The 19,198-nt window shown below is 40.4% G+C and overlaps 4 protein-coding genes across 4 annotated transcripts; 1 reads left to right on the forward strand and 3 right to left on the reverse strand.

Annotated features, from left to right (window-relative positions):
- Positions 1-881: 881 nt before the first annotated feature.
- On the forward strand, positions 882-4,008 carry PCOAH_00036960 (Elongation factor G; the record flags this gene model as incomplete). Its single annotated transcript, XM_020060487.1, has 4 exons — positions 882-3,317; positions 3,430-3,517; positions 3,705-3,797; positions 3,929-4,008. The coding sequence occupies 4 exons, from the start codon at positions 882-884 to the stop codon at positions 4,006-4,008; spliced, it is 2,697 nt and encodes an 898-aa protein (XP_019915733.1).
- Positions 4,009-4,862: 854 nt separating this feature from the next.
- Positions 4,863-5,789, reverse strand: PCOAH_00036970 (Uncharacterized protein; the record flags this gene model as incomplete). The annotated part of the gene is made up of 1 exon (XM_020060488.1): positions 4,863-5,789. The coding sequence occupies one exon, from the start codon at positions 5,787-5,789 to the stop codon at positions 4,863-4,865; it is 927 nt and encodes a 308-aa protein (XP_019915884.1).
- Positions 5,790-6,816: 1,027 nt separating this feature from the next.
- On the reverse strand, positions 6,817-7,869 carry PCOAH_00036980 (MYND finger domain protein; the record flags this gene model as incomplete). The annotated part of the gene is made up of 3 exons (XM_020060489.1): positions 6,817-6,918; positions 7,039-7,156; positions 7,295-7,869. The coding sequence occupies 3 exons, from the start codon at positions 7,867-7,869 to the stop codon at positions 6,817-6,819; spliced, it is 795 nt and encodes a 264-aa protein (XP_019915750.1).
- A 1,402-nt stretch (positions 7,870-9,271) lies between these two features.
- On the reverse strand, positions 9,272-13,365 carry PCOAH_00036990 (ATP-dependent RNA helicase; the record flags this gene model as incomplete). The annotated part of the gene is made up of 2 exons (XM_020060490.1): positions 9,272-9,407; positions 9,578-13,365. 2 exons carry the CDS (start codon positions 13,363-13,365, stop codon positions 9,272-9,274), a joined length of 3,924 nt encoding a protein of 1,307 aa, XP_019915903.1.
- Between the last annotated feature and the right edge of the window lie 5,833 nt (positions 13,366-19,198).

Here is a 19,198-nt window from a genome sequence, read left to right on the forward strand (position 1 = left end):
GTCCACAAACAAGTGTATGCTTATTATACTTACTATACTTACTATACTTACGTTTCTTATGTTTCGTTTTCGTTTCGTTTTTTTTTTTCTTTTTTTTTTTTTTTTTTTTGGGGTGCCCCTTCTCAGCTCGTCATTCGGTACATTCTACTACGGCTAAACGAAGGGCATACATTAGGGATGCCTAAAATGTTCAGGGAAATGTCGCGATGGAGTGCGGGGCGGGGGTGCCTATCCACGGCTGCTTCGTTCAGGCGTCATAACAGATGATCATGTTAATTGGCTTGAAAGAGAGCATCGACAAAGGGGTGAATAAAATAACGTTGTAAGGGTGGATATTCAAATGGGCACCCGAACGAACACTGCAAATGGCATCTGTGGGTAGATGTACGCACACGGAGGTGCCTCCAGCTGAACACATGACATCGTGAACTTTTTCAACTGCACGACCCGCGTTAAGGATCTGCACATGCGTGAATGGCTAGCTTGCGGCACCGTTCCTTGGTGCTAAAACGGTCAGGTGAAGTTACCCATTCGAATTATTATTTTTCTTTAGAGCTAAATTGTACGCATCAGGATGTGTCATTATGATTGGTAATTTGGCATATGTAATTAGCAAGTAGGAAGTTCGGTACAGTGACTTTGTACTTCTTCACTTTTTTTTTTTTTTTTTTTTTTTTTTTTTTGTGCACATGAGTGTTGCAGCAGTGCAATAGGGAAAGAGATTATACATTTTGGGAGAGTTGCTTAGGTTCATCATTTGGCGACGCCGCTTTTGTGGCCAATCGTGGGGGAGAAGCGGTAAGCGGAACAGACCACACGCACGTGACAGATGCAACAACAATGGGGAAAGAGAAAAAAAATGAGAGGCAGCAAAAACGGAAATGTTTAAATTATTTTTGTGGAGAGGACAGGACGCTTTGGCCTTGCTTGTCCTTTTGTTCTTATTTGTGAAGTGGAACTCCCATACTGCTGTTAGTGCCTTGAGTAGGTGGCGCAGAAGGGATGGAGGAGTGATCCAACGTTGGTGTAAACCTGGTGTGCAATCCTTTTTAATGAGTGGGGACCACGTTAGAAGGTCAATCATTAGGACCCCAAAGAGTAAGCAAAAGGAAGGGAACACATTTCGCCTTATGGTAAGCAACGTGTGTGCGAACAAAAATGTAGAACTAGAGAAATACCGGAATATAGGTATTATTGCACACATAGATGCAGGAAAAACGACAACGACGGAGAGAATACTTTATTATACAAATGTTATTAAGAAAATAGGGGAAGTACACGAAGGGATGTCTACCATGGATTATCTAGACATAGAAAGAGAAAAGGGAATAACAATAAACGCTGCGGTTACCACATGCTACTGGAATGGAAGTGAGAAAAATTTAGGAGATTATCGAATCAACATTATTGATACGCCAGGGCATGTAGATTTCACAGCAGAGGTGGAGAAAAGTTTACGGGTTCTTGACGGTGGTGTGGTTGTGTTTGACAGTAGCGAAGGGGTAGAATCCCAATCGGAGACTGTTTGGAAACAAGCCAACAGGTATAACATCAGTCGAATTATATTTCTTAATAAGCTGGACAAAGTAGGAGCGAATTTCGAATCCTGCATAGAAGAAATAAAAAGAAAATTGAATAAAAAGATTCTCATTTTGCTTGTCCCCATTTTTGAGATGACCAACTTTGTTAGCACAATTGACATTTTAAGGGAGAAAATTATTGTGTACAAAAATGCGCATGAATTTGTATACGAAAGTATTCCTAAATGTCACTACGATGTTTTTTTAAAATATAAGAACTTGCTGTATGAACAGATCGCTGAAAAGTTTAACTCCTTTTTGGACATCTACTTAAACGATAAGCCTATCCAAGTGGAAGAGGTGGAACAGTACATTCGGAAGCTGGTCGTGGAGGAAAAATACAACGTAGTCATGTGTGGCTCTGCTTTGAAAAATAAAAATGTCCACATGTTGCTGGATGCTGTGGTGAAGTATTTGCCTTCCCCAATTGATTCAATTCAGAATTATAAAAATCAGGTTATTTTCAAACATGATGTTAATAAACGGGGGGAGAGGATATCACCCGTTCAGCTTCCCACAGGGGGGGTAAAGCAACAATCCACCACTAATACTACAGGGGAAGGGTCTCCATCCGGTGAGGAAGGCACTCCAGATAAAGGTACACTTCAACAGGAGGAAACCTGCAGCGCCGCCAAATCGACCGATCAAATGTCGGAAGAACTAAATCCCATGAACATAAAAAATTTTAAACGAAAAGTAGTGGGGCTGATTTACAAAATTATGAATGACCAGCATCTCGGTAATATAAATTACGTGCGCATTTACGAAGGGCAAATAAACAGGGGAGATTATATCTACAATAACAGAACGAAGAGGAGTGAAAAAATTTCTAAAATATTTTTCATACATTCTAGTGAAAAGTACGAATTGGAATGTGCGCGAGCAGGGGATATTGTCGGTCTGGTTGGATTGAAGGACACACAAATTGGCGACACGTTAAGCAGCACATTCCTGAGAGCGGAATTAAAAAAAATTAAAGAAATTCCTCCGATTATCAGTTTTTATATTTACAATAAAAATAAAAATGAATACGAAAAGTTAATTAACGCTTTAATGAAGATTAAGAAGGAAGATCATTCCTTTTTTTATCACATTAATCCAGACACAAAAGATTTGCTAATCAGCGGAGTGGGGGAATTGCACTTGCAAATTATTATTAACAAAATTGAGAAGGATTTTAATATCCCCATTATTTATGGACAGCCACAAATTTCGTACAAGGAAACCTTCGTTGAAAATGTGGAAGCCAGGGGGAAGTATATCAAGCAGTCAGGCGGACGAGGGCAATATGGCGACGTCCACATTAAGATCGAGCCTATGTATACCTACGCAGAGGAAGAGGATGAAGAAGGAGAAGGAGAGAGCACCTACGGGGAGAGCAACAACGATGAGAAGAACTCCAAAAAGGTGGAAGATCAAACCGATGAACAGGACTCACACAAAAACAGCATGAACATTGACACTTCGGAAGTGAACAATAATATTATTATAAAGAACGAAATAACCTGTGGAGCTATTCCGTCGGCATACTTCGAAGCGATTTATACGGGGATACGGGAACAGTGCAACTTGGGCGTTCTCTCAAACTCGCCACTGATAAATATTATCGTGAGGATCGTGGACGGGTCGTTCCACCCCGTCGATAGTAACGAGCATGCGTTCAAGCTAGCTGCGGGGATCGCCATTCGGGAGGCTGCGCGGAAGACGTCCGTTCGGCTGCTGGAGCCGATGATGAACGTAAGGCGAGTGGTAAAGTGGCGAAGTGGTCAACGTATGCACGACTCCAACGTAACGCCATTTGTATGGAACACCATCCAAATGTGTGTGCGCCCCTTTCCCCCTTTTGCAGCTCAACGTGTCCGTGCCCACTGAGTACCTGGGAGACGTCATCAGCGACTTGGTTAAAAAGAGGGGGAAAATACAGCACATCGATGAAAGTAAGAATTGGCAAGCGACAAGCGCGCGAAAACAGTGGGACAGTGCTTTGCATTGTGTGGCCTAAGCTAAGTTCGTGTGTCATGACGAGGGTAAAATTTACTACATGCACATCCCGTTGAGCATACCCTTTTGCAAACCGTGCTGCGCACACTTTGCTGCCTCCCTTTTTGTGTACACCCAAATTAGGCGACGAATACACCAAGGAAATAGTTGCGAGAGCACCCATGGCTTCCATCCTGTCCTACGTTAGCGACTTGCGGAAAATAACCAAGGGGCGAGGTTACAACTTTTGCATTTAAAACATTTTCGTGTCTCACGTTTGTATGGGAGTAAGTGCGTAGTAGGATTCTCTGCGCTAGGTGAAATGGTGTATCATTGCTTGTTGTAATTTTTTTTTTTTCGCCCCGCAGGAAATTACACCATGACGCTTCACAAGTACACCCTGGTGCCGCAGTACATCCAGGAGCAAATTTTGCAAAAGAAGGACTGAGACGGCGAAGTGGTGTAACATGGTTGTCCCTTGATTTTTAAGTTGACTAGCGAAACATTCATCATTTAAAATTTTGGCTTTTTTTTTTTTTTTTTTTTTGAAGTTATTTCGAAAAAAAATATGAACAGTTCATATTTTTTTTTTTTTTTTTTTTTTGTTGACAAATATTTTTCCGTTGTTTTTAGCTTTTATCTTTTCGTGTTTTGTCTTTTTGGCTAGCTTCCTTTTTTTCTCCATTCATTACACAAAGTGGTAACTAAGAATGTGTATTCCTCCCAGTTTGAAAGTAAACGTTCATTCGTTTTACCTTCTTTAGCAGTGCTACGTTTTAGGTCAATTTGGTGGGAACACGCACACGCTGGGTAGATATTGGGAAAAATCGCGCAAAAAAAAATTGTCGATTTTCATCCCTTTAGTGAAAGGTAGGATTTGTTCAGAGCGCTTATTTCACTGCGATTTTGTTTCCCCAGTTGGGACTCCCGCGAATATTCCATGTGCGCAGTCCGCAGATTGGATTTGCAACATGGAATGCTAAACGGAAAAGTTCGTTTGTGTTAATTTTGTGGGAGTGCTTTTCCGGTCGGTATGCTACGTAGTGTTGGCAAGGTGTCACATGTGGTAAGACGCTCTCGTGTGTGTGGTAACCCGTTTGGCCTTTTGGTAAAAGGTAACATAAACGAGTGGGTCCCCCCCACAGGTGCATATATATGTACGTAATTTTTTTAACCAAATGTGTGGTACGAAATGGTGTGAAGAACAATTCATTGGAATCCTTCCCACGTATTGTCTGCATGTCCGCTCCCCCACCGCGTGGAGGTTATTCCGCGTAACGCTCCCTACCATCAAATGATCAATCACAGCATCGCATGGCCAGCCTCATACATATCGTTGAACCGATCCAAGGTGAGCAAATAATGGTCGACAATTTTTTCTATCTTCCTTTTGTCTTCCCCGTGTATGTCCTTCGTCTCGTAATAATATTTAATCCTCTTAATGTTGTTCACAAATATGTAGTAATATATTCCATGATTTTTAAAGTACGTAAATAGTTTGAGCATAACTGTGGGGGAAAATAAATCAAAGTTGTTAACTGCAAGGGAGTATTGAATTATTTTGTTCAGCCGTGTGCATTCAAATAATATGTCTTCTAGTATATCTTTTCTCACTTTTGTATCTCCATCGATTTGTTTAAATATTTCTAATTCGCGCTGATACTCCTGCTCATTATCGATGTACGATTTTCGCGTTTCCATCATTTGGGGATTTCCAAAAAGGTCTACGTACTTCATTACATGCCGCTTGAAGAAGGTGTCAAAGTCGTTTCTGTTTTCGTAAATGAATGAGCAGATTTCTTTGTTCTTCACGTCGGAGGTGAAGATCTCTACATTTTTTATGTAATTGTGGGATGCTAGACAGGCCTTTAAAAGTAGGGCAATATTTAGGGGCGTACTTTTATCCCTATCCACATCGAAGATGGTCAAGTGGGATAGGGTATAAATGTATTGTTGCAAAATATTTTCATCTCTGTCGTTTTGATCGTTTGTGATGGATGTGTTGCCATTTTTTGAAGAGATTTGTTCTACGCTTTGGTTCGCATGCAGGGGCTGCTTTGAGGGATATTCTGCACTTCTCGTTGGCCTCTTACATATGGGTACCCTCCTTTTGTAATTTATGTTCACTCCATTGAGTAGATCCACGAAAAGCATTTTCTTACAGAGGGCAACTGTAAGGGACAGGACCGACCATACGAGGAGGATGTTACATGGGAGATTCCTCCGCATGGTCGGCGATCTCCTTGGATTGGCTATTTAAATGTGCGTCGAGTAGGGACGTTTATACCAACGTCGTACTGGGAACACTGTTACGATGTTGACTGGGCTGAATAATACGGTCTTCCTGAACCAAGCGTTTTTTTTTCTATGCCTTTTGCTATTTTTCCCCCCGTGGGTTGAGCATGTGTGTTCTTTCTTTTACGTATGGGGCACACAGTCGTTTAGAAAAAATTTTTTTTTTTTTTTTTGTTTTGCCGGACAAAATGTGGTTACTCCGTTAGGAACATTTTTTTCGATATAGTGGGTTGTAACGAGTGTGTATTTATTTTTTTTTACGCTACACGGTTTTGTTTATCCTTTCAGTAGAGGGTTGCAAAGTACAGTTGGTGGGTGCAGGTGGCATTTCGTCCCTAGTACGGGTGAAGAAGATGATCATGCGCCGTTGGAAGGGGGGAGCATAAAAATAAAATTAAGCGAAAAATGGGGCGAATGTTGGGTGAGTAAATCTGTTCTATGCGGATGGGGACGCTAAAATGGCTTAGCGTTGCTACCTACTTGTGCAAATGTAGAGAACGAGGTGGGACAACGCCCCCTCAAATGGTTACTTTGTCATTTAATTATGCAATGTTATTTCTTTTAAAAAGTTTATATATATATATATATATATATATATATATATTTTCAGAAATGATACATTCGAATGGCACAGCAAACAGGCGAATATTGGGTGAATGGTGGGGGGGCTTCAAAAATTAAGAACGATAAACGTGCAACAACAGACGGTGCGCCTGTTCATGTATATGAGCGTAGGTTTACGCGGGCAGGCATACTTCTTTTGTCTCATCCCAATTGGCTACTTCACACGAAGGAGAAGTTGCGATGAGTTAAACATAATCAGGAATGTGTTAGCCAATTTAACAAAAAAAAAAAAAAAAAAAATGGGTACATTTTAAAAAGCTTCTCCATGGTTTTAAAAAAAAAGGTGGTCTCTCCTGAACGACATTCTAGCGGACGGGTGGTCGTGGGGGAAGCCTCCTCATGAGCAAATTCTTTTGTGGAAAACAAAGTCCTTTCGTTGGCACTCTATCGAGCAGTAGTAGACCTTTTTGCACTTTCCGCATCTCTTGAGGTTTTTTTCCTGCAGCGGGGAGGGGGAGAAAGAAGACAGGTGTGAGCGGTTTGGACATTGTTAAGGGGACTCTATTTTGTTCCGATTTTTTGGCGCTTTTTTTAAAGAGAGTGGGCATCCTCTCCATACCGTATAGCAATGTTCGCACACATTCGGCCGCACAGTCGGCGCGCTAATGGCGTTGCTTTCCTCCTTCTGGGTTTGCATTTGTTTCAACAAGTCTTGCATGGCTTGTGCCTGGTCCCACCTGCGAAGGGGGTAAAAATGAGCACAAAGTGGTAAACTATCGAGCATGAATGGGAAGTAACTGTTTTGACGTTCTTCCTAAAAGTAAGGTGAGGACGGGGTGGCTGCTTGCACATACAGAGTGTCACTTCGTGCGTACCTATTTTCTGCCTTGGGGGGGTTCTGCAAAAATTGCTCATATTCCGAAATGGTAAAATCGCACCTCCGGAAATCCTCATTATCGTACGTCTTTGAAAGGAAGGCATCTCCATAAATTTCTGTGCTACAAATTCTAGACGCTCTGCTATTGTAGGGTAATTTTTTTATACGTCCAATATCATCAATGTAACAATTGACGGCAAAGTAATTTGTCTTCTCCGTGGGAATGGTTAAGGGGATTATTTGGTACGTCTGGGATGACTCCACTGCGTTGTTGATTAGGTCTGGGGTTATTGCGCTGGCGTTTATTTCTCCTCCGTTTTGTTCTCCGTTTTGTTGTCCATTTTTTCCATCGTCATTTTCCTTACTTACCTTAAGCTTCTCCTTTATTGACTCCTTTAGCTCATTTTTTCCCTTCTCGTCAAAAATGATTCTCCTAAAGTGGGACGCTAGAACGCCTTGGAACTTCCTTTCGCTCCCACTGAAGGTTAGCTCTTTGATCTGGTCATTTATGTCACTACTTATGAGCACGTATTTAAACTCTTTGTGAACGCACTGGAGGATGTCGTCTGCCATGTTGGGAAGACTGTTCTGTTTTTTCCGTTGCTGCTTGATCAGGTGTGCAGTTTATATTAGCACCTCTCAGGAGTGTGTATGGGGGGAAGTGCACAGGAGGGAGAGTACATGCGTATTGATCCGTATGGCGCTATGTAGAGATGCCCCCCTTCATGTTATGGGAGCGTCCCTACAATATGGATGACCAATTGGTGGGTCTGCCAATTGAATGCGGGACGTTGTTGTTGGTGATGCTTCGGTAATGGAAGAAAAAAATAAAATGGTTAGCACAAATGTTTTTTTTCCCCTGTTGTGATTGTTTCAAAAATTGGGATCTACCTTTCTGCAAGGCGACGGAGCGAAAAATCATTCATTGGGAGTATTATGCGCGTCGAAAAAGGTGACACTGAACGGCGCTTTAAAATTAAAAAAAAAAAAAAAAAAAAAAAATATTCTTTTTCGCAAGTGGCTATACTAAAGAAGCGGCAAATTGCATGTATAAATGCATCATGAGGAAAAACGGGACTGCGCACCGTTGCTTTTGCGGTTGTCCCTGTTCCCGTTGACGAAAGCGTGCCTTGACGAAGAACTGGTGGGGTAACGAACAATGGATAAGAATTTAAGCGAGAGGTGGAAAACAAAGAAAGGGAATTCTCCTCAAGCGGTTATTTTAAAAGTAGGACTATTCAAATTTCGCATCGACGAAAATTATGGAGATGCTTTAAAAGGCACATGCATGTATCACTTTTTACGTTGGAGCGGCGCGCTGGTTGCCATTTTGTAGGCACCCTTGGATTTCCCCTAGGGTAAGGAGGCGCCCCCATTTTCTGTTATAAAGATGAGAACATAACGGCCGTTCCTTTGCATTTCAAAGGTGCACCTGCGGGTTGTGTTATTCTTAAAGTTGCAGTTGTGAGGCCATTTTTTGCTGCCACGAAATTGTCAAACGGGGGGGATTAGTGGACGTTGTTTTGTGGCCCACTTAGGGGAAACTCGTTCGCTTTATCATTGGAGAGGCATTATCCGTGGAGCGTTTTTTTTTTTTTTTTTTTTTATTCTTCCCACAATTACCGCAACAGGGCAACAAATTGTCTGTGGTTGACGTTTCACTATGCACAACATATGGAATGCAAATAACTGCACGTGGGAAAGACGAACAAAGTGGGGTTGGTGAAACGAAACAAGCAAACAGAACAGTGTAGTCACATTTTTTAAAGGAAAAAGGGGGAGAAAAACACACCAATGGGCATGACGCAACGAGTTTGCCGCATTGCCGTGTGTGCATTTTTTTCAGGGGTATAACTGCACTTTTAAAAACATAAAAAAAGAGAGAAAAGTTCATACAAGCAAATGTATATATGTACATATACGGGATAATTATCCCGAATTCTTGACCCACGCAGGGTTAAACAAATGGCTACGTTTATAGGTACAAAGAGGGGGAGAAGGGGATGCCGCGTCGAAGCTTTTTGGTCGCCTCTGTCAAAATTTCGCACATGCTGTCGTTGTTGATTCCTCTGAAGGCGCAGATCATTTGTCTGAGCAGTTCATCCAGGCGTCTGCGTAAGTTGGGAGGTGCGGGGAAATAAATGAGTTGGGCATGAACGCATAATTCGGCACAAACAGGTGTATGTAAAAATATACGCACTTTTGTATGGCCCTTTTATAGGCACATTAATGTGTGCGTTTTTGTGAGCATGGTCGATATTCATTAATACACACGACTAACCTGAGCGTGCGTATGATGGAGCCCTCGTATATCTGCGAATCGGTGAGAATTTCCATGAAGGAGTAACCGCGTACCCACTGCAAGACGATTGGCATAATGGCGGACTTGAACTTGTCCAGGTAGTCTTTCAAATTTATGTTCATTCCACATTCGTTCATTTTGTTACAAACGTGGGTGGCCGTTTTAATTATCTGTTCGTAGCCTTCCACAAGAACTCCGTCTTCAATGGTTACTTCTTTGTTCGTGGATTCGTCATAGACAAAGCAGGAGAGGAAGGCACATATGTAGTCGTAGTTGTACTTACTAAAAAAGTTGGAGAAAAATAACTCCGAAATGACTAATTCGTCCACACTGAGGATGGCACTGGCGATTTGTCCTTTCATGGTTACGACGTAGCTTTTTTCGTCACTCGGGGTGAAGTCCCCTCCGGTGATGAGTCCATTATGGTTGGCTTCATCGTCTCCTTTGTCCGTCTCCACATTGACTTCCTGATTGTTTGTCCCATGTTGCGCGTTTTCCCCTTCCAAGTTGTGGGAAATTTCTATATAATTCAAGCCTTGTAGAAGAACGAGCATATTTTTTAGTTCCTTCTTTAAGACTATGAATCTGCACTTTTCTATGTTGGCCTCTAAAAGGTTCTTTTCAAACTGCAGAGCAACATACATGTTGTACAGCTGGTAAAACTTCTGAAGGTTTGGATTGTTCAGTAATTTATTTCTACCTAACATATGTTCGTGGTAGTTAATATTTTTTACAACTTTTAGGAAGGCTTCATCTTTAATATCCATCTGGTGGGGGTTAATAACTGGAATATTTTTTTCTCCCTTCAGACAGGTTACCATAGTGTTATACTTCATTTTGGCGCTCATTATTTGTTCTTCATTTTTTTTGTCAAAGGGTTTGTCTAGGTTTAAGACGACAGCCGAAATTTGGTAGATGCATTTTATGTGAAAGGTGATGAGTTTCCACTTGGCCTTCATCCTGTCGTTGGCCGGTGCGAATTCCTTCCGCGTGTCTTCTTCCTCTGCGTCGTCATTGTTTTCGTCGTCGTCACTGTGGGACAGTTTCCTTTTTCTGTTTTGGCTGTACGGCACTAGGCAGTCCACGAGCAGCACAGCGCCATTAGCTTCATTCGTGTGGTTCGGGTGGTTAGCGTGGTTAGCGTGGTTAGCGTGGTTAGTGACGTTGTTCCGACCGGCGGTGCGGCCCCCGTGAGCTCGCTCCACAACCTTTCCCTCAATGCATATGGCCCAACCCCACCTCAGGTCGTCCTCCACCAGGTAGAGCAGTCTCCCCATGGCCAAGTAGGGGGTGATGTTCTTCCTGGCTGTCAGTATAGACCTGTACGTTTCGCCCAACTCGATCAGTTTGTTCCTTAATATGTAGTAATTGGAAATGCAGGAAAAGACGGTGTTGTAGTTTTTGAGCTGATCATTTATGGTGAAGTTTTCACCGTTCATCATGTCGACGGTGTGTTCCGCGTCGATACCTATTTCTTCTTCCACTCCTCCTGGGGGTATACCTTCTTCCGCGTTGCCATTCTGGTCGTCATGTAGAGTGTGGCCCATTTCAGTTGCATTCATTTCTTCACCCCCCCTGGAGATGCACTCATAATTATGGTCCATAATTTTCTTCAGGAGATTTTCCTTACTAATCTCCTGGTCATCCTTATCCAAGTAGATACTAGTCAATTGGTTAAAAATTTCTTTAATTTTTTCTTCCACTTTTTTTTTGGCCATAATTTTCTGGAAGAGGTTTTTCTTCATTTGGTACTGAATGAAGGATCTCTCGATCATAAACTCTGGCGTAATTCCTTCTATTCTGAGTAGATTTAAAATCATATTATACCCTAAGTGGAACTGACTAACTAGTCTGTTTGCTTCTCCGACGAATAATTTTTCCGCCTCTCTCCAGTGTAGTGGGCTTTCTAACATAATAATAACAATCCCTCTGTCGTCTAACCCCCGTCTGCCAGCTCTGCCAGCCATTTGAATATACTCCCCCGATGTTATTAACCGTTTTTCTACTCCATCAAATTTTCTCAAGGAGGTAAAAACGACCGTCTTCGCTGGCATGTTAATTCCCATGGAGAAAGTTTCTGTACTGAATAAAACCTTCAGCAGGGATTCTTGGAACATAATTTCTATTATTTCTTTAATGATGGGTAGTAGGCCCCCATGATGGATTCCTATACCCCTTAACAGGAGGGGGAGAATAAACTGGACCTGCGGTAAAGCCCTATCATCATCAGCTAAAATTTGAATGGCGTTTTCGTACAACTCTTTTATGACTTCCTTCTCTGTGTCGTCTGTTAAGTCCACTTTATGCATGGTCGTGGCATTTATTTCGCATTCCTTTTTGGAAAATGCAAAAATGATAAGAGGGGTATAATTACGCGAATGGCACATCTGTACAATTTTTTCAATATCGTGGACGTTTTTTTTTGCCCGTTTGTTATGCTTACTATTACCACTTTGGTGGTGACTATCCTCTGACATGTTGTTTTTTTCCTTTATCGCGTTGACCGCTTTTATGAAATTATTTTTTTTAAAATCTTTATTTTCATCGCAGATTAGAAAAACACTTTCGCTGGATGTTGGGTAGATATAATGTTGCAGGGGGGTGGGTCGATAATCTGTGTAGACAATATGGCAAGCTTGGCTTTTAATACTGCTTACCCATTCTGCGAATTGAATACCATTTGGGATGGTTGCACTTAGGAAAATAAAGCGCACCATGAGGGGGAGTAGGATGATCGTTTCTTCCCAGATGACTCCTCTATCTCTATCCCGCATGTAATGGATTTCATCGAAAATTACCCACTTTACTTCTTTCGTTAGGGAAGAGCCTCTATACAACATGGATCTCAAAATTTCCGTCGTCATGACGATAATAGACGCATCAGGATTTATGGAAATATCTCCCGTAATCAATCCGACGTCTTTAAATTCTTCACTCAGATCTCTGTACTTTTGATTACTTAGCGCTTTTATAGGGCTGGTGTAGATAACCCTTTGCTTATCCCTTAACCCTAGCGCGATGGCGTACTCTGCGATGACCGTTTTTCCTGCTGATGTGTGTGCTGACACGAGGACACTTTCGTTTCGTTCCAAACATTCAATGGATTTTTTCTGAAAAGTGTCTAATTCAAATTTGTAGGTCCTGGCTGGGGTGAGATTTTCACTGAGTTTGTTGTGGATGTAGCTCTTTGGCCGGATGCACTTGTGAATGCAATTGACGTCACTGCGGAATTCCTCCAACACGAGCACATCGTCATTGTTTATCGTTTTGCTATTTTCGATTAGCGTTTCTTCTACCGGTTCGTTATCATGGTCGGTTCCATTTTCGCTTTTTTCCACGTTTTTTCCGTTTTGCTTTTCGTTCAACTTTCTCATTTTGTTGCTTGCATTTCTGGTCGTGTCATCAGCAATTTGTATGTCGTTGTATATTTCCTCCTTTATTTTGCTCTGCACTTTTTGGTCCCTCTTTTTACACGAAATGAGGTTTTCCACGTTTATTTGGGGGGTCCCCATAGGGGCGGCTGATGCACCCTGCGGTTGCGTATTCAATTGCGCTTCCCCTTTAGTGTCATCCTGTCCACCTCCTAATGCGCCTTTGTCAGTATGCATGTTACTGGGTGTCTGTTCGTTCACTTCACCCTGGGGATGGTTTTCCACGGGGATTCCGCCACCCCCCCCTTCGCCCGCTTCATCTTTTGTGGAAATATTATCGTCTATGTCATTTTCCTCGAACACGTTAAATAAGTCATCAATATTACCGCCAGACATAATTATGTAGTCAGGATTCAAACTTTGGGACGTTTGTGCGGGGTTACCACCTTTAACGATGGGGCGTACTGTTTGTGCGTATGGTTAAACTATTCCACGGATACATAATTCGTGCACCGAACACGATGGGGAGGGGAAGAGTTAAACGTTAAACAACAAATGGGGAATTTTTTGAGCTTCCCAAAGAATTATAAGTACTTATGGGGAAGAATAATATTTTGCTGTTCTATCTGCCCCTACTATACTGGGAAAGGAGAAAAAATGAAAGAAACAAATATGACATGACCTGTTGGTCAACCTTTTTAACTTTCGCAAAATAAGAGGGAGGTTCACTCCAGTGTAATTTTGCTATTGTTTTTATTTTTCTTAATAGCAACTTGGGGAAAAGGGGATAAAAAATGGGATTAAAAAAGGGGAAATATTGCTTTACGCGCAGAAGATGCACTCTATATGCAAAACAACATAGCCTTCATAAGCATATTAAAAAAAAAAAAAAAAAAACGTTATTTTTCGCCATCCTTCTTTGACCTGAATCCCAGGCTTCATTTTCTATTTTACCGTATGGCGCCCCTCGGCGTATGCTAACAATTTACATATGTATACGCGACGATTTTTATAGTGTACTACATTACGCTTACCGCCCGATTGGCCAGTATCTTTCACGCGTATTATATTTGAGTGCAAATTAATGCAAAGTTGGCGCAAAATGGTGGTTGGAGTTTTTTCCTTTTTCCGGTTTCCGCTGGTTATGTTGCCCAGTTTGATGTTTCCACGTAGAGCAGTAATTAATGCGCGAATTTTTCATGTTACTTCCATTCTGTTAGCATGTATATAGAGGAGTCCCCAAAAGGAGAAGATGAGAGAATTAGAGGCTCATATGTTAAACACATTAAATAAGCGCCTCCTCATGGGCACGCAACTTGTTTTGCTGATAAAAAGTATATAAACAAAATTTCGAACAGAATATGCCTGGACTATTCTGCCATCCAAACGGCATTCTGCATTTCCTTTGCATGAACCCTTTTGTGAGGGGAAAAGAAAAACTTTTTTTTTTAATATGACAACCGAAACACACGTGGGTGAAAGGTATACATATGTACACGTTTTTACTTTGCCCGCTTTGTCCCTATGGAAGTTAACTCGTGTGGTATGGATTTGTTGCTGATAATACAACGACACCCCTTGGGTGGTACTTACGTTTACGCCGCTGCATAAAGCTGCGGTATTATTAGCATTTTTCGCTTTGCATGCTCCACCACGGGGCACAATTAAAATGAGTTTATTCCGCTTAGCTTATTGTGGCAATTCGCACGAGAGACAATGTCCTTAACAGGGATCAGGGTATGTCCATCGGACATTCCAGGATAGAATGGGGGATCAAAATTGCGTGAACAGAAATCGGACTGGCAGCACTTATGTGTCTCTTCCTGTCAACATTGGACACGCATGAGAGCTGAAAGGGGGACATAGGAATGTCACCCCTGATGAATAAATATTTTCCCCCTTTGGGAGCATACCCCACGATGCGTATTCTGCTTATTCTCTTCTTTCACGTATGCCTTTTCGGAAAAGGTAAATTATTACCAACGCTGGGCAGCGTATGAGGATATGCGAAAGACAAGGTGAAAATAAAAAAAAAAAAAAAGGACAAAAGACCGTTTGTAGTTGACCTCCACAATACGGTCACATGTAGATGGAAAAACCAATTTCGGTACTTCCCCCGTTTATATTTGTGCGTACAGCGACGAGGGTGATTCTTTTAATTTTCCACAAAAAATGTGTCACATGACCGGGGCGATAAGTCTACAACAAATCTGAGTTGTTTTCCCTCTTTGCAATTTTCCTATACGAACGAATAAGTGCGCGTAAGGTGTATACCCTATGCGATTGTTCAATTCCGCGTAATATCACCTCCGCCTTAGCATTGTTTTAACGAATTAGTGCAACGCACGTGTGTTTGCTTGTGCGTGTTTACTTGTGCTTTTTTTTTTTTTTTTTTAATTTGCTTCTTCCAATGGATGAATCATTTGTGGCCCATTATTGCGTTGCCCATTTGGTGTTTAACATGGTTAAGGGGAAGGTTAAGTTTTATTTTTTATTTTCCTTTTGTGGAGTCATTCCAAAGTTTTTCCGTTCTGAACAGTGCCCCATTAGCTCATCCTTCCACTGCTTAAATTTGTTCATTTGTATGCCATTGAGGTTACACGTTTCGCGAATTTTTCTACATAAAGGTAAAAAGTGCATAGCACATGTGTGTGGAGATGCCTTAACTCCTTTACATACGTGCACTTAAAAACGTTCGCGGTGAACCGTCGCAGAGTTGGCTTGTAACGTTTAAATGGGTTGAGAAAAAAGGCGAAAAGAATGAAAAAATGGAAAAGCGCGAAAAATGAAAGAAGTGAAGGAGTAAAGAAGAGAATCGTAAAAAAGGCATAGCATACTGCAGCGCAGCATAACATGACATAAAGGTGTATAAACACAGTTTTTTTTTTTTTCTTTTTCAAAAACAATAATTTGCTTACACGTATGTAAAGGGTAAAGGTTTCTTTACACACAGACAGCCAAGTCATTATGGTTTTCACCAGCTACCCCAATGTAAGCTTTTTTTTTTTTTTTTTTTTGTTCTTAAAGCACTTATATTTTTGCTTAATTTTGGAAGTTTATCTTGTAGGAGGAAAATGTTTTTTTCTTTCCTTTCTGCTTTGCATAATTTTACGAAAGGTCTAGGGGTATGGGTATACCGGAATACACATTGCGGGAAGTCAATCATGACTGTTATCATTTTCCTTTTTTACGTTTCACATTTTACGTTTTATTTTTTATAATTTATATTTTGTATTATATATTATGTACTATATATTTTTTCCTTTTTTTTCACCCTTTTGCGCTTTCTTTGTGTTTCTACATTTGCGCATGTTCATTTTTGTACTCCTTCGTTTGTGTAAAAGTGCGATTTTACATTTCTCTACTTTGCCGTCCCATTTTGCTTACTCATAATTTGCCTTTCCACTTTGCTCTCACCACTCCTGTGAGATGCCTTTTTTTCGTAAAAACAAAGCCATGTTGATTGCCACAGCTTCACTTTAAAAACCGCTGTGAAGGGCGCCACTTGTGTTTGTTTGAAGATATGTGTACATCTACGCGTTTACATAAGCATACATATATAACTGTACACATAAGCGTATGTATTTTTTTTGTAAAATTATTTGTATTACTGTTACAACTCGAAAAAGGAAAAATAAAAAAATAAAAGTGAGAACGCACACAGGAACGAGCGAAATTTGTTTACCTGATTTGGGGAAAGATTGCCATCTGCAGAAGTTTCGTACCATTACGCATTTGCAGTGTGTCATCTGACCCCAATGCGAAATCCATTTAAGCGACAGAATTGTTTCATGTTTGATACATGAATATGTGTGTATGCTTCGTGGGCAACTACCGCGTGAGCAACAGCCGTATACGCAGACCGGTGTGGGGATTTTTCCCTTTTTTTAAACGACAAAAGAGCGGAAAACCAAGTTGTAATTTCCCCCCCTTTGCGTGATACGTCCTGTTCCCCCGTATGAGTGAACAACAACGCTGAATAAACCTCGATTTTGTTTTTGTTTTTTTTTTTTATTAAAAGAATTTTTTTGATTCTTTTTTGCGTTTGCAAACTTTTCTTTCCATGCTTTTCCTTCATTATTTATTTATACATTTTTATATATTTTTTTTTTTTGGAACGAATTAACACTATGTGGGAGTAAAATAAATGAGTGTGCTTCTCTCATTATTTGTGGAAAGAATATTTGAACGTTCATAAAATTTAATGTTATTATAGTTACACTACGCCTCGGCAACTGTGTGACTGCATTTTTGGATCACCAATGTATGCTTATGCGGGAGTAGTACCTCCTTGTACCTTTGCCTAAGATGTACATTCGTGAACACACACAGGTGCGTACAAGTGTTCTTGTTCACGCGCGTGTGCCCCTGTAGGTATATCTGCGAGTTTGTTTGTAGGCATATGCATGCATGTGTATTTGCCACGTTGATAATACCTAAAAGGGGAAGAAGGAACAAAAAAAGAACAACGGTATTATTCGATGCGGTAATGAGACGTGCATTATTTTAAACTCTTTGTCGTAATTCACCTTGTGGATATAAGAAAAGAAAAAAAATTAAAGTGTCTTTTTTTTTTTTTTTTTTTTTTTTTTTTTATCACAGTAGTAGTACATACAGCAGCAGACACCCCATGACGTAGTCGGAAGAAAGATGAAAAAAAAAAAAAAAAAAAAAAAAAAAAAAAAAAAAAAAAGTGAAGTATACATATTCAATGATTCTATCAAAGTGCTTTACACAAAATAGTAAAAGGAGATGGACAAAGAAAAATATGAGTTGTATTTTAAGTGTATTTTTACACATTTAGATAAAAGCAGAAAGCAAATGCATCCAAATGTGTTTATTTTGCCTTTTGAGTAAATGTCTTATTTTGTTTGAGTTCGCGTGTTTAGGAAACTTGAGGAAATTCTAAGGAACTTTTTTTTTTTCTTCTTTTTTTCATTTGCCTGCGCTTTTTATTTGAACACATCACTGCAGGGAAGACATAAAAATTAACTCAATTGTTCATCACGTTTATGCTCTTTTTTACTTTTTTTTTTTTTTTTTTTTTTTTTTTTTTTTTTAATTTTATCAACTCATTTATTTGAAAGGTTTGCCTTTTTTTTACACGCCCTTTTTGTGTCTTTCTGTGTAAAAAAATTTGTTATGTGTACGTACGCACATCAAGGCGTCCGTATCTACATACATGCGTGCCTACGTTTATATTAGTGATCTTTTTGGGTAATAATTGTGAATACACAAGGAAAACTTACCATTTTTATACCTTTTAAAGAACGTTTAGTCCATCTACATGTGAGTCTTTTTTCCCTCCTATTCACAGGAACAGTGTTCGTAGCAGTGAATACGTATAGTAATTTTTTTTATTTTTTAATTTATGTTATTAATATTTGTGAAAGTGAAACAAACACAAATACATATGATTTGCTTAAATTAGTCATTCGCCTTCTGCATACCTCACTGTGGGCTGGCGTGTTATCGTATTTGCGTCATCGAAATGGAGGGGTGACAAATCCTGTATACACATTTGCATACCTATATGCGTACGTTCGCACATACATACACGAACATACCAACGCACGAACGAGAATGTTAATTCCCTGATACTCTGAGAAAAGAGACAAACGAAACATACACCAATCAGGGCGCACATAATGCCCTTTGCACGAATGGTCATTGGATGGAGTGTGCCCCGTTATTCTTCCCCCCTTTTTTAATTGTGTTATATACAATTTTTTCCTTTTTTCCATAAGGGAGCACACCCATATATAGGGTGCATACCCATTAACCAATTTGATGATGTTATAATTATAGTTATTTTTTATGTGTGAAAAAGTACGCGCATTGGAAGGAAAGTGAAAAGTGGCAAAGACGACACGAAGCTGGACGAAGCAAAACGAAGCGTCAGTTTTGTTCTCGTACAGATATGAAATAAAAAGGCACGCTGTTCGTGATCGGCAAAACAACACGCTAACGCAACGGCAGAGAAACAATTCAACAAGCATCCAAAAATAGGAAGAATCAAATCTGCATGAGCTACCATGGTCTGCATTAACCCTAGTGGACGCTTATTTTTTTCCCCATTATATGGGCACATATATACGTATTCGTGAATAGCGCTTGACCATTTCCCCGTGCCTTTTTTTTTTTTTTTGTGTTTTGTGTAGCCATAAAGTGTACATGATAAAAAGTTTGCGCGTTTCCTTCATCATTTCACCACTTTGCCATTTCTCTT

Source organism: Plasmodium coatneyi, chromosome 11 (genome assembly GCF_001680005.1).
Source record: "Plasmodium coatneyi strain Hackeri chromosome 11, complete sequence".
NCBI lineage: Eukaryota > Apicomplexa > Aconoidasida > Haemosporida > Plasmodiidae > Plasmodium > Plasmodium coatneyi.